Here is an 18,944-nt window from a genome sequence, read left to right as displayed (position 1 = left end):
CCATTTTATTAACTCGCATAGCTTTGAGGCCTGTTTTGTAGGCCCGTGGTGTCTTGCTCTCTCTCTCAGTTTTATTTCAAATCAAATTCGATATATCATTTCATTTTTCACAGTCGCTAACATAGTTTTAGACTCGGTTGAAAAAAAACGGGAAGAAAATCCGATGAAAGTTTCCGTTTATAGAACGAAATGAATTCTGAAAATGTTGTATCTTCAAGGCCATTGAGTCTGTCTCACGCCTTTATCTTCAATCTAACTCGCCATCTGATTTCATTTTTATCGATGGTTTTAGACTCGGAAAAAGAAATAATTGAGAACATTCACGCACACACGGGAAATTGCAGAGATATATTATAAAAATCGCGCCACGTTGATATACGAAAATACACCGCCTAAAATAACAGGCATACAGTATATATCTTCGTTATTTCATTCAACATTATTACCCGGAAGTAAAATATGTTTCAGGAAATTACCGAGAGATATTTCTTCGATTTTTTTTATTATTTATATGCGCATACACTTTAAATAGGTTTATTTGAAATCTTTAATTTTCACAATGTAATTTATTTGTCATTTGATGATCGGCAAAACGATAGCACAAACACAATACTATTTGCAGGAAGAATGTCGTATCAACCCTCCGACGGCGCTACGGACGCAGACAACGAATCACACCTCACGTCTATGGACGCGAATAGCAACATCCGCACGAATCAGTCATCAATGATTTTCATTGACGCACCTGGAGGCACAGGGAAGACGTTTCTTATTAACCTGATTCTCTCTAAAGTGAGAGCGAGTGGAGAAGTTGCCCTTGTGGTGGCCTCATCTGGCATAGCTGCTACCCTCATGCCTGGTGGAAGAACAGCGCACTCAAGGTTCCAAATCCCTCTGACACCGAGGGAAGATGGCGTATGCAACATCGATAAAAATTCCACTATCGCAGACCTCTTTCGAAGTACAAAACTCATCGTGTGGGATGAGTGTCCTATGATCAGGAGAGAGAGTTTCGAGGCTGTGGATCGCACGTTGCGTGATGTATGTGACAAAGACGAGCCTTTTGGAGGGATCTTGACGATATGCTGTGGTGATTTCCGTCAACCTCTGCCCGTGGTGAAAAGAGGGTGTGATGCTGACGTTGAGAATGCGTGCATAAAGAAGTCCTACTTATGGCAGAGCTTTGGAATGTTTCACTTGAGAACTAATATGCGACTGACCGACGGAAGTGGGCAGTTTTCAAGATTTTTGCTCGACATCGGCGAGGATAGAATCGAGAAAAATGCGGATGACGAGATACATTTGCCAGAGGATATACTGCTGACAGCGAGTGGGCTCGATGAGTGCATCGATACCATATATCCATCATTCGCCAATCCGATGGAGGTTTTTTCAGCAAGGTCTATATTAGTGCCCCTCAACGATATGATGCGAAACATCAATTCAAGATGCATCACAAGGTTCCCTGGTGCTAGCAAGGAGTATGCTGCGTTCAACAGTGTGACTGAGGGTACTGATGCGACGCACTTCCCAACGGAATTCCTAGATTCCGTTGAAGTCTCGGGATTGCCGCCGCACAACCTCGAGCTCAAAAAAGGATCCCCTATCATTTTGATGCGGAACTTGGACCCTCCGAAACTTTGCAACGGGACGCGCATGATTGTTGAGGACATGCTTCGAAATATTATAGTTGCGAGGATCATAAGTTCAACGTTTGAAGGCGAAACTGTAATGCTCCCTCGGATCCGACTAAATCTGTCGGAAGCTGAGGATATCCCTTTGCAGCGCTGCCAGTTCCCCATACAATCCTGCTTCGCAATGACGATCCATAAGGCGCAAGGGCAAACTATGGAGAATGTGCTGGTCTACCTGGAGAAACCGGTCTTCCAGCATGGTCAGCTGTATGTGGCGCTCAGTCGAGGGAAGAGGAAAGAGAACGTGCGAGTTTATGTAAATGGGGGATCGTCGACAAAGAACATCGTCATCAGAAGTGTCCTCTGACAACAAAATCGTGGTAGTCAACGGGTCGCGTGTTTTTTCTTTAAAAAAAAAAAAAAAACGTGATCGGAGATAAGGGCCGAAATCACGTGTCACAGGTAAGTGATTTAGAACGCTGGAGAGGTGAGCCTTATGGCTTGCTGGCCCAAATAATCTCCCTGATGATGTCCAGCATTCGCTTTAGTTCTATTCTCATATCTATTCAAACTGACATTGACCCAACGGGTCATGGGTCGTCTAGTATATATATAAACAGAAATCGGGCGCTACTTTTGACTCACATTGTATATACTGTACATGTACTGTATATCGATATCACCTTGTCTTGCTATTGTGAAGGATCACTTTCATATGTTGGATTTAAACAAATTACTCTTGGCACCTGAACTTGAAGGACCTCCAACCCACCGGCGTTGCTGTCCGTGAGGGTACAAACATGCTGAAGACATTTCTTCACCAGGCTTGCCTGCTCCATGACGGTGGTCGCCGTCGGCCCAGGGAGCGCCATGGTCGGCTCTGTAAACGACATAACCCCGCAAACTCAGGACGATTCACTTGACCAGGTAAACACTGCAAGAGCATGACGTCCACACCGCCAACCGTAACACCGATAGATACGTACAGTCACAGCCTCGGCCTTGTTTGGCTGAGGAAAATCCAAGGAAACCCCCGAGTTCCCGACATGTATAATACTCCTTCAAACACAAGACGTCAATGGGTAAATAAACCAACAACACAACGAACCTCAAAGCAGACGATGCGAGGCAAAGAATCAGGCCCGATCATTCATTCATTATTCTTTCGAAATAAAAAAACCTTCATTATTCCTTCGAAATCAAACTTAAATATTATTTCGACATCGAAACAATTATTCCCTGGAATGTATTTTTTTTACGTCTCCATTGCTAATATTAATAATAATATCAATGTTTAAAGTAAATTCATTTCCGCTTAATTAATTTTAAATTATTAATTCAATTTCAAAAGTGTTCAATTAATTATTTGTTATTCTCATTTATTCCTTCAAAAACATTGCAAATGTTTCTTAATTCAGTAATTGCAAAACGGAGAAAACAATGTTAAAGTAGAATTAATGACTTTCATCATAGTCAACAATGCGATACGGTTCGGTTGATGAATGAATAATTAAAGGTTTCGTTTCCGGGTACCTGGGATGTTCCGCGACCAAGCAGCTTGTGGAATGCTCGCCAAGCGGCTTAAGCACTCAATTGAAAACGTTTGCTACGGAACGGCTAGCTTGGCAAGCGATAGCAAGCTTTTTACCTTCGGAAAGTAGACGGATGTTGTACTTTCACCCCCGTCTGTCTGTCTATATGTTTGTCTGTGAACAGGACATTTCAAAACGTCGTGGACGAGTTATGACAAAACTTGGTGGATGAGTTTGTAACGTGACAAGAACAAGCCGATTAGAGTTTGGTTCAGGTCCGAATCCAGGTCTGGCCTATCAGTGGATACAAAACGTAAACTGTTCAGCCTGGCGGAGGTTTGCGCTCTACCGAGTGCTGTTTTAGTAAGTAATGGAACACAACCCAGACTATGGTAGGCCTAATGGCATGCGTTTATGTTTTTTTGTTAGAGAACATATGTTTTTACAAACAAGCAGGTACAACCGTGGGAAACCCACAGGTATAGACGTGTATGACATTTGGACGTATTGAGTTAGATGCTGCAATGAAAAGGTTTAGAAAATGGTTGCTGGCAATTCATTAGATACAGAAATGATGTGATCTAAACAATATATTTACTTCACATACTATGTGAATACATGTCCGTGCACATGGCAAATACAGCTTGTAATGTGACACATGCAACTTCAAGACCTCAACACTTCACGACCTCCATCCACCCCCACACCACACCAGTCCAGACGGTTATAATAATGCTCTCCTCCCCTCCCCCTCCACCACCACCACCTCTCTCAACCCCCTCCCTCCACATCGCACCAGACAAGATACATTCATAACAGCTATTAAAATGCTCTCTATTCACTGGAGATGGCTCTCTAAATGTGCAGAGATATATGGAAATGCTGTTGAATGCAGAGAATGAATGGGATGGCAACATAGAGAGTAACCCAGTTTTAGGACCGGCAGAGAAGATAACCGAGAAGGAAGTTGAGGAAGCGATAAAAGCAATGAAGAGTAGAAAAGCGGGAGGGCCGATGGGAGTTGTGGGAGATATGTTGAAGGCAGCAGGAAGTTGGGGTGTGAAGAGAATAGCAGAGATCTGTAATCTGGTGGTGAAAGAAGGCCGCATTCCAGTGGATTGGGAACTGAGTACCCTCGTCCCTCTATACAAGGGGAAAGGTGACCCTCTGGACTGTGGCTCGTACCGAGCGATAAAGTTATTGGAGCATGGAATGAAGGTATTGGAAAGGGTGTTGGAGAGGAGGATAAGGAAGAAGGTGAAGATTGACGAAATGCAGTTTGGATTTATGCCAGGAAGAGGAACGACAGACGCGCTTTTTATTGTGAGGCAGTTGCAGGAGAAGTACATGGAGAAGAGGAAGTAGTTGTTTTTGGGTTTGTTGATCTGGAGAAAGCATTCGATAGGGTTCCACACGAAGTAGTGACATGGGCATTGAGGAAGTTAGGAGTGGAGGAATGGTTGATCAGAGTAGTGATGGCAATGTACAAGAGAGCGTGCACAGCTGTAAGGACGAAGGACGGGAACAGTGGTGAGTTTAAGGTGAAGGTGGGAGTGCATCAGGGGTCGGTACTAAGTCCACTACTATTTGTAGGTGTGATGGAGGTGCTGGCTCGGAACATAAAGGAGGGTTTACCATGGGAGTTGTATGCAGATGATCTGGTGTTGATTGCGGAAAGTATGGATGGACAGAAGGAAAAGATGAACAAGTGGAAGGAATGTATGGAGACAAAAGGTCTGAAGGTGAATATCAGAAAGACAAAGGTAATGGCAAGTGGTGAGGTGGAAAGAACTGGGAAGTGGCCATGTGCTGTGTGCAGGAAGGGTGTTGGAGTGAACTCCATTCAATGTACAATGTGCGCTGAGTGGGTTCATCAAAAATGTAGTGGTCTGAGATGGTCATTAACCAGTGTGGCAGCTACATTCAAATGTAAGGTGTGCACAGAGGGAGCTGCAGATGGAGGAAATGTTGAGTTTGATATTGGAGACTGCGTGAAGCTGGAAGGTGTGAAAACATTTTGCTACCTCAGAGACGTGCTGAATGGAGAAGGTGGATCAGGCTCGGCAACGGTTGCTGTAGTGAGATGTGCATGGAAGAAGTTTCAGGAACTGAGTGGCGTGCTGACGAGGAGGGGAGTGTCGTTGAAGCTGAAGGGAAAGGTGTATGCTGCATGTGTGAGAAGTGTTATGATTTATGGGAGCGAGACATGGGTAATGAACGTAGAGCAGCAACGAAGGCTGGAAAGGGTGGAAATGCGAATGGTTCGGTAGATGTGTGGAGTATCGTTGAGAGAGAGTAAGACAAATGATGAATTGCGAAAGATGATGGGAATAGAGCCTGTGATGGATGCTGTGAAGAGAAACAGTTTGAGATGGTTTGGTCATGTGTTGAGGAAGGATGAAAGTGACTGGTTGAGAAGAGTGATGGAAATGAATGTAGAAGGAAGTAGAGGATGGGGAAGGCCGAGAAAGACTTGGCTAAAGATGGTGGAAGAAATGCGGGCAAGGGGGTTAACAAGGAGAGATGCAGAAAATAGGGCAAAATGGAGAAGATTGTCATGGGGACCGAAAGGCTAACCCCCGCTCTTGCAGGCCTTAAAATGCATGTTGTTTGTTGTTGTTGAGGGACCTCTAAAAAAGCAAACACATGTCAAATAGACCTTATGAATAAGCAATCCCCCAAGGGGACAGGTCTGAAAGCCACACATGTTCAAAATGACTGTTTATTTAAATTGTTTTTTTTTGTCTATAAACGTCTAATGTTATCCCATTTTCTCGAGATATGTTTTGGTCGAGACTTGAACTATGTCAGCGACTGTCATAAATGATATCGCAAGTCCAATTAGAATCAAGAATAAATTGTGAATTGCCTGAAAGAGTTTAGCTTTGTGAGGCCTTAAACTATGCAAAGATTTTAAACATACATAAAATCAAAACCCGAGACTCCACAAACACGCCACACACTTGTCTCTCCAAATATCCACATGTAGACCCACGAACATCACCGCAGCACTGACGCAGGCAACTTGCCGCAGTTGCTGTACACTCGTGGCCTAATTAAGCCTCAGACTACAGCAGTGGTTCCCAAACCCATGGTCGCGACCCAAATGAGGGTCGCAAGGGTGTTCCTGAGGGTCGCGGGACGGTCTCAAAAAAAGAAATATTAATGTTAGAAGGGGATTACTTCACTGGCACAATTTGAAGGATTCTTGAAATAGTAATTAAAGTAGAATAGTTGTGGATAATATAGCATCTGTTCTGTTTGGAATTCACGTGTTATAATCCACATATAATTTATGTTTGGAATTCACATGTTATAGTTCATATGCATGGGAAACGGAAGTGACGGTTGGTTTTGGAGAGTGGGAGGAGTTAAGGAAACACGGGGTTTTTGGAGGCCTAATGGGCATGCTGTGCTATGTTGAGATTTCGGGTTAAACCATTGACATTACCGTCAAGTACATTTCGGGTAATTGCTCGATACCAGCATCAATATACGCTTAATATAATAATGTTCGAGTCCGTTCATGTCCAATACTCGTGCGTCAAGCAGACCAGTGAGGGGCCTGTTGTTAAGCAGCACTCTTATCTGAATGCGATATTATAGATGGCTCTGTAATGTTAGCGTTTTGAGCTTAATTATCAAATGCACTGTTTTTATTCGTTAAACGTTTTTTTATACATTTATAACTGTTCCAGATGAGTTTTATCATTGGAGTTAATTTTATTATATTCTGTTGCCAAAATTTCTTTTTTATTCTGAATCATTCAAGAATGTACTGGAAAACCAATTTTTCGCATATAAGAAAATTGATTTTCGCATGCGTAGACAGTTCACAATCTGACAGTCATGCTTTCACTTGTTTACTGGAGGCTGAGATCTAGTTACTACAAACAGAGCAAGTATTGCCTGCAGCTTACTTGTCTTTATTTACGTGTGGTTTTTGATGAATGTCACTGTGTGGAGTCGAATAATATAATAATTAACTTTAGAATTGGTTATTTTTAACTTTTTTGAACAATTTCCAATGTTTTCTAAAAGTGTTATAATTTATAACTTTTCATTCCAGGTCTGATCTTTAACTGCAAAAATGGTCCAACACAAAACACAATTGCTGTATATAAGCCAGAGTTTTTGAAATATAGCTTCAAGGAGATGAGAGAAAAATCTGGGAATGTCCGACCTCAGTGTGTTCTGTGCCTGCAAGTCCTCGCCAATGACGATAGTTACTGGGAGGACAAAGAAGAACAGGTAGAACGAAGTTGGATTGATGCTCCCTCGAGTTCAGCCTTTTCTCTAGAGAAAGCTTCCTTGGTGTCCTTTGAAGTGGCGTGGTATATTGCAAGATGAAAAAAGCCCCATAACAATGGAGAGGAGCTGGTGAAGCCAGCAGTAGTGGCAATGGTGAAAACTGTTTGCGGAGCAGATGTTGCCAAGAAGATTGAATCGGTACCACTTTCTGACAATAGCATCAAACATCAAATTGATCTCATTTCAGATGATATTTTGGCTCAACTGATTGTGGCACTGAAAAAGCACGAAAATATCCCTTGTTGATGGCAAAAGTATTTTCGAAGATCATCTGAAGAGCCTGGTCTGAAGCCTGGTGTTGGCTTAGCGGTTAGGGTGCCGGCTTGGGATCCTAGGATCCTGGATTCGAATCCCGGTCGATCGCTGAATTAACGCCAGGGGGGTTGACTCAGCCTGTCATCCTTCCGAGGTCGGCAAATTGAGTACCAGCTTGCTGGGATAAATGATCACGGTGTGTACCCCGGTTTAGAATCGGTACACCGTATCCCTGCGCATGGTAAGAGCGTGACCAAAGATTGGCGTCAGGAAGGGCATCCGGCCATAAAAACATTGCCTCAAACAGGGAACCATGATTGTCATGGGGCCCGCAAGGCTAACCCCCGCTCTAGCGGGGAAAATGGCCTTAAAACGATCATTCATTCATTCATCTGAAGAACCTTCAGGAAGAAATGGACAGGTATTTTCCAGAAAGCATCGACCTCAAGAAGCATAGTTGTTTGAGAAATGTGTTCAATGTGGATGTCAGTGAAGTTGGAGAAGGTATTCCGGGATTTCAAGAAGAACAAATAGAACTCCAGGAAAATCAAGTGCAGAAGCGCTTTGAAAAGCTCCCGTATTCAAAATTTTGGACTCAACTTGAGAATAAGCCCATTCTGACTCGGGAGGCTGAAAAAGCTCTTCTCCCTTTTCCAACAATACATCTCTGTGAACAAGGATTTTCAGGTCTTATTGGAATCGAGACTAAAGCAGGAAACCAAATGGATCCTCAGCATGACTTGCGTTGTGCTCTGTCCATCACCATAAAACCAAACTTAGAGGAGCTTACCCACAAAATGAAGCAGTATCACGGTAGCTGCTGAGAAAATCTTTGTGTAATAGTCTCATTTTCATGTAAATTTGTTTTTCATTTTGTCCAATTATAAACTTTGAAAATCATTATGTGTTGGTAATTAATTCAATAAAACTATGAATAAACACATTGTATCAAAATGATAGGTCACTAACACTGCATGTGCAGCATTTAGGTTCGCAAGGCCAGGACAAGATTGTATTCAGGGTCGCCACCAAAAAAGTTTGGGAACCACTGGACTACAGGGAATGAACAAAATTGCGACGATTTCATTTTGAGGCCCTTCCCAAACGGACAGACAGGGGGACAGACAGACTGGTGGAGAATATACACATGATTATTGCAATGAATATTTTAAGGTTAAAAAAATTGTCCATTGTAAAAAAAACAAAATAGCCTCTACCTTTTTGCCTCCACTACCTGACAAGATTATCCAATGGGAGAACACAATTTTGGGTTACTTCCAGTTAGCAGCGGCTGCCACCATTTTAGCGCGGTGAAAACAACTCCCTAGCAACGACATGAATGCCATTGCTTCTCATCAGATTCAGGGAAGAAGGTGATTCTGTAATACGGGATACACTGAAGACAAAACGATACAAGAAGCAAGTCATATAAGAACTGTAACAACGGACTTATTTAATTAAGTACAACAAGGGCCACACAACCGATATGAAAGGCAGACAGAGCATCACACACTCTCTATCATGGACTCTCTATCATGATGGTCTATGGACATGGACTCTCTATCAATCCCAGGGTAAAGAAAGGGAGGCAAATCAAGAAAACAACATTTTCAGGGTGTACAAATAAAACAGGAGATAAGGAAAGGAATGCAGTTCAGGCCTCTTTGAAGGGGACCGCCAGCGGTCTCATCCAAACTGGTGTGGACAGCATTTGCTAGGGAGGAGGTGTAAGGGGGGGATGGGTGGGACTGCACCGTCAGGCTTTTCTTCATGGACATTTTCGTTTACGTAATTTTTAGCTCACCTGGAACGAAGTTCATTATTTTGTTTAAGTTTGTTTAAGACATTTAAAAAAAAAATGGGGTCTAAGTGGATCCAGGCTTGACGCCAAATATAGGAATTTGCTTTTTCCTCTGAAACTACACAAACTATTTCGACGATGCTTGACCACAACCTTCATCACCCTTGATGTACCAATGTTTGTTCACGGCACTAAGAAAATCGAAGTCTAAGGGGTTTATGGGGGGGTCAAAGTGGGTCCAGGTTTGACCCCCCCAAAATAGGAATTTGCCTTTTCCTCTGAAACTACACATGCAATTCCGATTAAACTTGACCACAACCTGCATCACCTACGATGTACCAAAATTTTGTTCACGGAATAAATATAAAAACAATAATAATAATAAAAATCTGCCCTCAGGGGTCTACTTGGATTTTTTTTTGGGGGGGGGGGGTGTGCGGGGGGATACAGAATCGAGGCTCGTGTAAGAGCTGACACATTGAACACGAAAACATGTAGAGACACATAAAACATACAATGAAGCGAGCGGGAGACAAGAGGGGGAGAGAGAGGGAAGCACACAAGCACAACAGTAGAGAACAGGGACGTCGGTAGATCTGTGGAAGGGGGTGGGGGGCTGGGGAGGAGGGAGGGATACACAGTATAAAGCAAATGATATTTTGGGGTTGCCCCCCCCCCAAAATAGGTATTTGCTTTTCTCTCACAAACTACACACACAATTACGATGAAACTTCACCACAATTACGATGAAACTTCACCACAATCTTCCCCACCCATGATGTACCAAAGTTTGTTCACAGCATTTAAAAAAAAATTTAAAAAAAATCGAGGTCTAAGGTATTCTATGGGAGGGGGAGGGGGGAGGGAGAGTTGCCCCCCAAAATAAATATTTTTGTTGTTTCTTTGTTTAAAATCTTATGATTACTTTCGTACGATTGTACATGCAGCCCTGAATTCTAGCAACCATTGAAATTGGTTAAAAATGGCATGATACATTTTAAAATACCTTTAGTCAGTGTAGTATACTGCTTTATTCTACCAGGTGAGGACCATGGGGTGGTGAGCACCATAATGCAAAGATATAAAACATCTAGAAAGCAGCAATGCAAGTTATTAGCCCGTCCCCCCGCGCAGCAAAGACAAATTAATAATTTTGTCAAAAGGTCAAAGGTCAGTCACCTAAAATCATCCATTCCTGGGGGTGAAATTTTAGGGGTGAAATTTTATCCTGGGGGTGAAATCCAATTGACCTGAAATTTTAACAATTTGCATATTGAGACACTGAATTGTTTCACCTATCAAACGCCAGCAGCAGATTGTTTTTTCTTTATGTCTACACCCCCGAAGGTGGCAGGAGGCATTAAGTTTTCGGGTTATCCGTCTGTCAGTACATCCGTCCGTCCGTCTGGGCTAAACCTCGTTTTTTTCAGCAACCACATGTCCAATTGATACTAAACTTTCAGGGTAGGAGTGACACCCATGCAGAATATTTTTATAATTGTGACGTCATAGGTCAATTGATATGGCAGCCATCTTGGATTAAACGTACATAATAATAAAAATATTTCTCGGAAACCAGTGAATGGAAAATTTTGAAACTTGGCACATTGTCAAGTACTCCCAATGGGGAACAAAAGCATGATAATGATGACATCATAGGTGAAGTGGTAGACCAGCCAAAAATGTTTTAATCAAATTCATTATCCTAAAAATCTGAAATTGCATGCACATGATCGATGACCCATTTGTATTGAAATGCTAAATTTATGACATCATAGGTCACATGGTTTAGCAGTCATATTGGTTTCAACCTAAAATCTTTAAAAAGCATCCTCTCCCAAACCACCAAATCGATTGACTCGAAGCTTTACGTGTGTCATTGACTAGGCATGGCGATTAAAAGATTATCAGGAAAACATCATTGGTCACATGGTGTGGCAGCCATATTGGATTGAAGGAAAATATTGAATAATTATATCTCTGAAACCGCTTACCCTATCAATGCGAAATTTTACAAATATCATCTTCCACTAATTTCCCCTTTTTTAAGGCCATTTTCCCTGCTAGAGCAGGGGTTAGCCTTGCGGGCCCCATGACAATCATCATGGTTTCCTTTTTGAGGCAATGTTTTTTATGGCCGGATGCCCTTCCTGACGCCAACCCTTTAGTCGCCTCTTACGACACGCAGGGATACGGTGTGCTTATTCTAAACCAGGGCACACACCGGCACGGGCCATTACTGTTCCATATAATTTGAAAATGATGATGTCGTAGGTCACGTGGTTTGGCAGCCATCTTGGATAGAAAAACGAACCTGATACGATCAACAGGAAACTTCACAAACGTGATCCCTGACACATACATACGCAGAGTGTACATTGTTGAGGTCATATGTCACGTGGTATGGCAGCCATATTATCTTGAAAGCCGATATTTAAAAAAATCCCTTCTCTGAAACCGCTTCACCAATTAATGTGAAACCTGTCATGGCTGGTGAAAATGTGAGACTTGAAAACAGCTGAAGGAATTTAAATCAAACTTGTTTATTTTTAGGACAGTGAACGAGGGCATCTACCCATTGTGGGACTATGCGGAGGCATATTGGCGACACAGCTCTAGTTTTTTAGCTCAAAAGGTCAAAGGTAAAGGTTGCGTAATAATGCCAATTTTCACCCAATTGACCTGAAATCTTACTATAATTCACCAATTGTCCGTCCGTCCGCCCGTTCCCAGGTACCGCAAAAACGATTTTGCAACGAAATTTAGGGTGGGTAATCCTGGGACCCCCTGAGGTAAAATAGGCCATATTGTTTTTCCAAACTCAGCTTTGGTCTCCACCATTTTCAGGTTTGGACTCCCGCCTAATGTTATTGTCCCAAGTACCGAAAAAACGGCTGCACCGATCGCAACGATACACCTCCATGCCTGTGGGATTCTCATGGGTGACCCCACTAGTTTAAATAATTTGCATATCGGGTCACTTAATTTGTTCACCAATCAAAAGCTAGAAGCTGATTTTTTTTTTTTTAGATCTAAAGTTCAAAGGTCAAGGCTCCATAAAATCAGCAATTTTTTTTTTTTTTTCCCGTTTTTATTATGTTGAGCATAGGGAAGAAGAAGCCGTCTGAATACAAACAGACGTGGACAGGCTTTGCATTTTCAGATGCTTTCTAGTATCTGCATGAAATGCAAACAACTGGTGTTGGCTTAGCGGTTAGGGTGCCGGTTTGGGATCCTTGGATCCTGGGTTCGAATCCCGGTCGATCGCTGAATTAACGCCAGGGGGGTTAACTCAGCCTGTCATCCTTCCGAGGTCGGCAAATTGAGTACCAGCTTGCTGGGATGAATGATCCCGGTGGGTACCCCGGTTTAGATTAGGTACACCGTATCCCTGCACATCGAAAGAGCATGACCAAGGGTTGGCGTCAGGAAGGGCATCCGGCCATAAAAACATTGCCTCAAACAGGGAACCATGATTGTCATGGGGCCCGCAAGGCTAACCCTCGCTCTAGCGGGGAAAATGGCCTTAAAACGATCATTCATTCATTCAAAGATGTTTATATTACATGTATGTCCCCACTGTATTAATCAAACGTTATTGGGCTTCAACATCCACACAACTTGCAAAATACACAGAACATTGCTCACAATATTATGTGGTAAAATGTTGTAAAAGATGTGTACTTTTGAGTTTACCGAGGTAATGTGTTTCTTCCTCAGAGGATGCCCCATCAAATATTTTCTCCATTGAAGAACAGCAAGAAGGGAACGCAAAATTGCAAAGCCTAAAATACAAGCTCTTGGGGACTCCCAAGGTGTTTCACGCAATTTGTTTGCCAATACCCAGGAACTGGCTGGTCGTATCACACCCAGTTATTGCATGAAAGACCAGCAAAGATGATCCAAGCACACTGCCCTTCTGAATCCTGTGTATTGGGATAGCCTTTTCTTCTTTGTCGTTCCAGCTTATATCCATCCGTACATGTTCGCAAAGTCAAACAAACTCCCAAATCTGGAATCTGAAATCAACACAAAACAAAATGAACATCCATGGTGACAAAACCAAACACTCATTTTGTACTTGCAGACAAGATAGTCAGTGTAACGATGTATTTCACATCAAGTACACAAACGAGAAAAATGTGAAAAAAGCTTTCCCTGCCAAACATTCCCATCTCAGTGTAAGGCTCATGGTACTTAAGGCATGACTCATGCTGTAGATATCCATCTCAGTACAAGGCTCGTGTTGTAGATATTCATCTCATTGCACGGCTAATGGTGCTGAGATCAATCTTAATGCTAGTATGGAGGCGCCATGCCATAGCATGCTCCAAGACCCTTTTTGTAAACCTTTTTTAGTAGAAGCTGGAAACCAGTTAGAGCGTGTTGGTCTAATGATTAGGGCGGCTGACTTGGGATCCTAGGGTCCTGAGTTTGAATCCCGTTGAACGAACGCCAGCTGGGGTTGACTCGGCCTGTCAACCTTCCGAGGTCAGCAAAATGAGTACCAGATAACTGGTTATAGTCATGGAATCCATCAGTCATGGAATCCATCATCAGCAAAGTCATGGAATCCATCATTGCTTCGGATATCAAATCTTTCCTCTTCTCCAATGGCTTGATCTCTGATCATCAATTTGGTTTCAGACCAGGTCACTCTACTCTGGACATGCTGCTTCTCCTGTCTCAACAATGGATGGAGGTCCTCAATGCCAAACAGGAAATTAAAGCCGTCTCCCTCGACATATCACGTGCCTTCGATACGGTCTGGCACCCCGCTCTGCTCAACAAACTCTCCTCCTATGGTATCCATGGAAATCTCCACGCATGGCTGGTGGACTTCCTCTCTGGTCGTAGTCAACGTGTGGCCCTGAATGGGTTTCTCTCATCTCCCCTCCCTGTTCAGGCTGGAGTTCCTCAATGCAGTGTTCTGGGGCCTGTGCTTTTTCTGGTCTTCATCAATGATCTCTCTGACTCTCTTGAAAATCCTCTCTATCTCTTTGCTAATGACTCCACACTCTGCAGCTCCATTCCTCATATCTCAGATCGGCAGTCTGCAACCTGCTCAATCTCTGCAACAACAACAACAACAGGCATTTTAAGGCCATTTTCCCTGCAAGAGCAGGGGTTAGCCTTGCGGTCCCCATGACAATGTTCTCCATTTTGCCCTATTTTCTGCATCTCCCCTTGTTAACCCCCTTGCCCGCATTTCTTCTTCGACCATCTTTAGCCAAGTCTTTCTCGGTCTTCCCCGTCCTCTACTTCCTTCTACATTCATTTCCATCACTCTTCTCAACCAGTCACTTCAATCCTTCCTCAACACATGACCAAAACCATCTCAACCTGTTTCTCTTCACAGCATCCACCACAGGCTCTATTCCCATCATCTTTCGCAATTCATTATTGGTCTTCCTCTCTCTCAACGATACTCCACACATCCACCGAACCATTCGCATTTCCACCCTTTCCAGCCTTCGTTGCTGCTCTACGTTCATTACCCATGTCTCGCTCCCATAAATCATAACACTTCTCACACATGCACTCATGCAGCGTACACCTTTCCCTTCAGCTTCAACGATACTCCCCTCCTCGTCAGCACGCCACTCAGTTCCCGAAACTTCTTCCGTGCACATCTCACTCGAGCAACCGTTGCCGAGTCTGATCCACCTTCTCCATTCAGCATGTCTCCTAGGTAACAAAATGTTTTCACACCTTCCAGCTTCACGCCATCTCCAAGATCCAACTCAACATTCCTCCATCTGCAGCTCCCTCTGTGCACACCTTACACTTGAATGTAGCTGCCACACTGGTTAATGACCTTCTCAAACCACTACATTTTTGATGAACCCACTCAGCGCACATTGGACATTGAATGGAATTCACTCCGACACCCTTCCTGCACACAGCACACGGCCACTTCCCAGTTCTTTCCACCTCACCACATGCTTTACCACTTGCCATCACCTTCGTTTTTCCGATATTCACCTTCAGACCTTTTGTCTCCATACATTCCTTCCACTTGTTCATCTTCTCCTTCAGTCCATCCATACTTTCTGCAATCAACACCAGATCATCTGCATACAACAACTCCCATGGGAAACCCTCCTTTACGTTCTGAGCCAGCACCTCCATGACAGCTACAAATAGTAGTGGACTTAGTACCGACCCCTGATGCACTCCCACCTTCACCTCAAACTCACCACTGTTCCCGTCCTTCTTCCTCACAGCTGTGCACGCTCTTTTGTACATTGCCATCACTACTCTGATCAACCATTCCTCCACTCCTAACTTCCTCAATGCCCATGTCACTACTTCACGTGGAACCCTATCGAATGCTTTCTCCAGATCAACAAACCCAAAAAACAACTTCTTCCTCTTCTCCATATACTTCTCCTGCAACTGCCTCACAATAAAAAGCGCGTCTGTCATTCCTCTTCCTGGCATATATCCAATCTGCATTTCATCAATCTTCACTTTCTTCCTTATCCTCCTCTCCAACACCCTTTCCAATACCTTCATTCCATGCTCCAATAACTTTATCGCTCGATACGAGCCACAGTCCAGAGGGTCACCTTTCCCCTTGTATAGAGGGACGAGGGTACTCAGTTCCCAATCCACTGGAATGCAGCCTTCTTTCACCACCAGATTGCAGATCTCTGTCATTCTCTTCACACCCCAATCTCCCACTGCCTTCAACATATCTCCCACAACTCCCGTTGGCCCTCCCGCTTTTCTGCTCTTCATTGCTTTTATCGCTTCCTCAACTTCCTTCTCGTTTATCTTCTCTGCCGGTCCTAAAACTGGGTTACTCTCTATGTTGCCATCCCATTCATTCTCTGCATTCAACAGTATTTCCATATATCTCTTCCATCTTCCTTTAATTCCATCTGGGTCCACAACGATTTTGTCCCACTTCATCCTTCAAGCAACTCACCCCCATCACATCACACCTCTCTTTTGCTATCTGCTTTGCAATCCTGAATACCGCTCTCTGACCCTCTTCCAAATCCAAGCATTCTCCGAACTTTTTCCTACATGCCTCCTGTGCCTTTGCTACCTCTTTCTTTGCAGCCTTATAGCTTTCATGCTCTGCCTTTTCTGACCCCAGACCCTTCACCTTCTGCCACTCATTGAACTTCTTCCTCTTCTCATCAATCTTCTTTCCAACTTCATCATCCCACCACCATGTTTCCGAGTGCCTCGGTGGTCCTTTTGTCCATCCACATACCTCACCAACGGCTCCCAACAGACTATCTTTCATTGACATCCAACCACTTTCAAGCTCAACCACATCATCCTCTACAATATTCAGCCTCTCTTTTAATGCCTCCCTCACTGTCACCTTTCAACCTCCACACCTTCATTCTCGGTTGGTACTTCACCCGCCGAGCCTCTCCTCGCACCTTTCACCCTTCTGTCGCAGACAACCAAGTGGTGCTGTGAAACAGCCTCCTCCCCCGGGATCACCTTTATCTCCCAGAGGTGCCCCCTATCTCGCCTACGCACCAGCAGGTAGTCAACGGTTGTCGTCGACCCACCTGACGTGTATGTAACAAGCTTATTATCCTCTTTCTGGAACTGAGTATTACAAATCAACTAATCAGCTCCATCAGCAACCTCCAAAATCCTTTCACCTTCTCCATTTCTCACACAATATCCGTAACACCCATGAACTCCCTCAAAACCGGCCATATTCCTTCCCACATGTCCATTTAGGTCTCCTCCTACCACAACAACTTCCTCATCTTTCACATTTTCCATCAGCTTCTCTATAGCACACCAGAACTTGTCCTTCTCTTCATCGCTCCGACCAACCTGCGGAGCATATCCCGAGATGACGTTCACCAAGAGCTTTCCAATCATCATTTTCACCATCATCAACCTATCACCCACTCTAGTCACACTCACCACACTGTCTACAAACTCCTCAGAAAACAGGACACCAACACCATTCACACCTTCTGGGCACCCTTGCCACACAAACTTGTATTTCAACACCATTCTCACACCACTTCCCTTCCATCTCGGCTCCTGCACACAACATATGTCCACTCTTCATCTGACCAATACTTCCACCACTTCTCCTGATCTCCCTGTCATTGTCCCTATATTCCATGTCCCAAACCTCAGAAACCGATCTCCACGTCGGGCATCAGACTTTTCGTCGTCATAAATGGAATGATTTCCACCCTTGCTTCGATCGGGTTCCCCACCTTGAGTTTTGACGAGAGGAAGTGGGGTCCCCCACAGGGTACTTCGGGCTGTACCCTGCCCATATGTATTTGTAATTGTCATGGTTCTCTTTTTGAGGCAATGTTTTTATGGCCGGATGCCCTTCCTGACACCAACCCTTTTAGTCACCTCTTACGACACGCATTCTCTTGGGTTTGTTGATTGATTGTTTGTTGATTGTTGAACTCGCGTTTGTTGATTGGAAGAAGTTGTTTCTTGGGTTTGTTGATCTGGAGAAAGCATTCGATCGGGTTCCACGCAAAGTATTGACATGGGCATTGAGGAAGTTAGGAGTGGAGGAATGGTTGATCAGAGTAGTGATGGCAATGTACAAAAGAGCGCGCACAGCTGTAAGGACGAAGGACGGGAACAGTGGTGAGTTTTTTTTTTTTGTTTGTTTGTTTGTTTTTTGTTTTTTTTGTATACAAGATCGAGGCTCGTGAAAGAGCGAACATTAATCACACAGAAAGACAAACCGACACATAAAACATATAACATCGGGAGCGGTAGACAAGATGGGGAGAGAGGGGGAAGGACACAAACACAACATTTGAGAGCAGGGACCGAGAGACATGGAGACATCGAGAGATCTGAGAGAGGGCGAGGGCTTTGGGGGGGGGGGGGGGCATGGGAAGGGGGCGGTGGGAGAGGTATAAAACATATGGACACTGCCAGGACTTCCAGGAAAGAAGTTGGAATTTCAAACAAGGTGGATCTGGGGTGAATTAGCGGGGGTAGAAAAGATCAAGGTTTTGGATGGGGGAAGATAAGAGATGGTGGTGAACAGCTGTTTTAAAGACCTGGAGGGAGGAGTGGGATTGAAGGGAGTGAGGGAGTTTGTTCCAGAGGCGGGAGAAAAGAGGAATGAAAGAGTGAAGGTGAGCAGAGAGCCGAGATTTCGGCAGTTTAACCATCAGAGGGTTGCTGGCAGATCTTGTGCGACCTGTAGGAATATTTGGGGGACAGAGCACAGAGAGAGCTGGGGGTGCAAGGCCGGAGAGGAGTCGGTAGAAGACAGAAAGACCACCTACCTGCCTGCGGTGAGTGAGTGAAAGGCCCTCAGAGATAGCTTCATCGCGGGAGATTCCAATAATTCTGAAAGCTTTGGTTTCAACAGCGTGAAGCCGAGCTAGGTGTGAGGCAGGAGCACCGGCCCATAGGGGAGAACAGTATTCCATT

The 18,944-nt window shown here is 44.0% G+C and overlaps 1 protein-coding gene across 1 annotated transcript in view; it reads right to left on the bottom strand.

Moving 5' to 3' along the window:
* TRRAP (transformation/transcription domain associated protein) overlaps positions 1-2,806 on the bottom strand; it is a gene marked incomplete in the record, with an annotated part of 152,508 nt that extends 149,702 nt beyond the window's left edge. The window contains 2 exon segments of the mRNA XM_078778972.1: positions 2,407-2,514; positions 2,743-2,806. Of these exon segments, the coding sequence (XP_078635098.1) occupies positions 2,407-2,506 (100 nt within the window).
* Between the last annotated feature and the right edge of the window lie 16,138 nt (positions 2,807-18,944).

This window comes from Myxine glutinosa, chromosome 5 (assembly GCF_964187855.1).
Source record: "Myxine glutinosa chromosome 5, kmMyxGlut1.1, whole genome shotgun sequence".
Classification (NCBI taxonomy): Eukaryota; Metazoa; Chordata; class Myxini; order Myxiniformes; family Myxinidae; genus Myxine; species Myxine glutinosa.
This window is presented reverse-complemented; position numbering and strand designations above follow the sequence as displayed.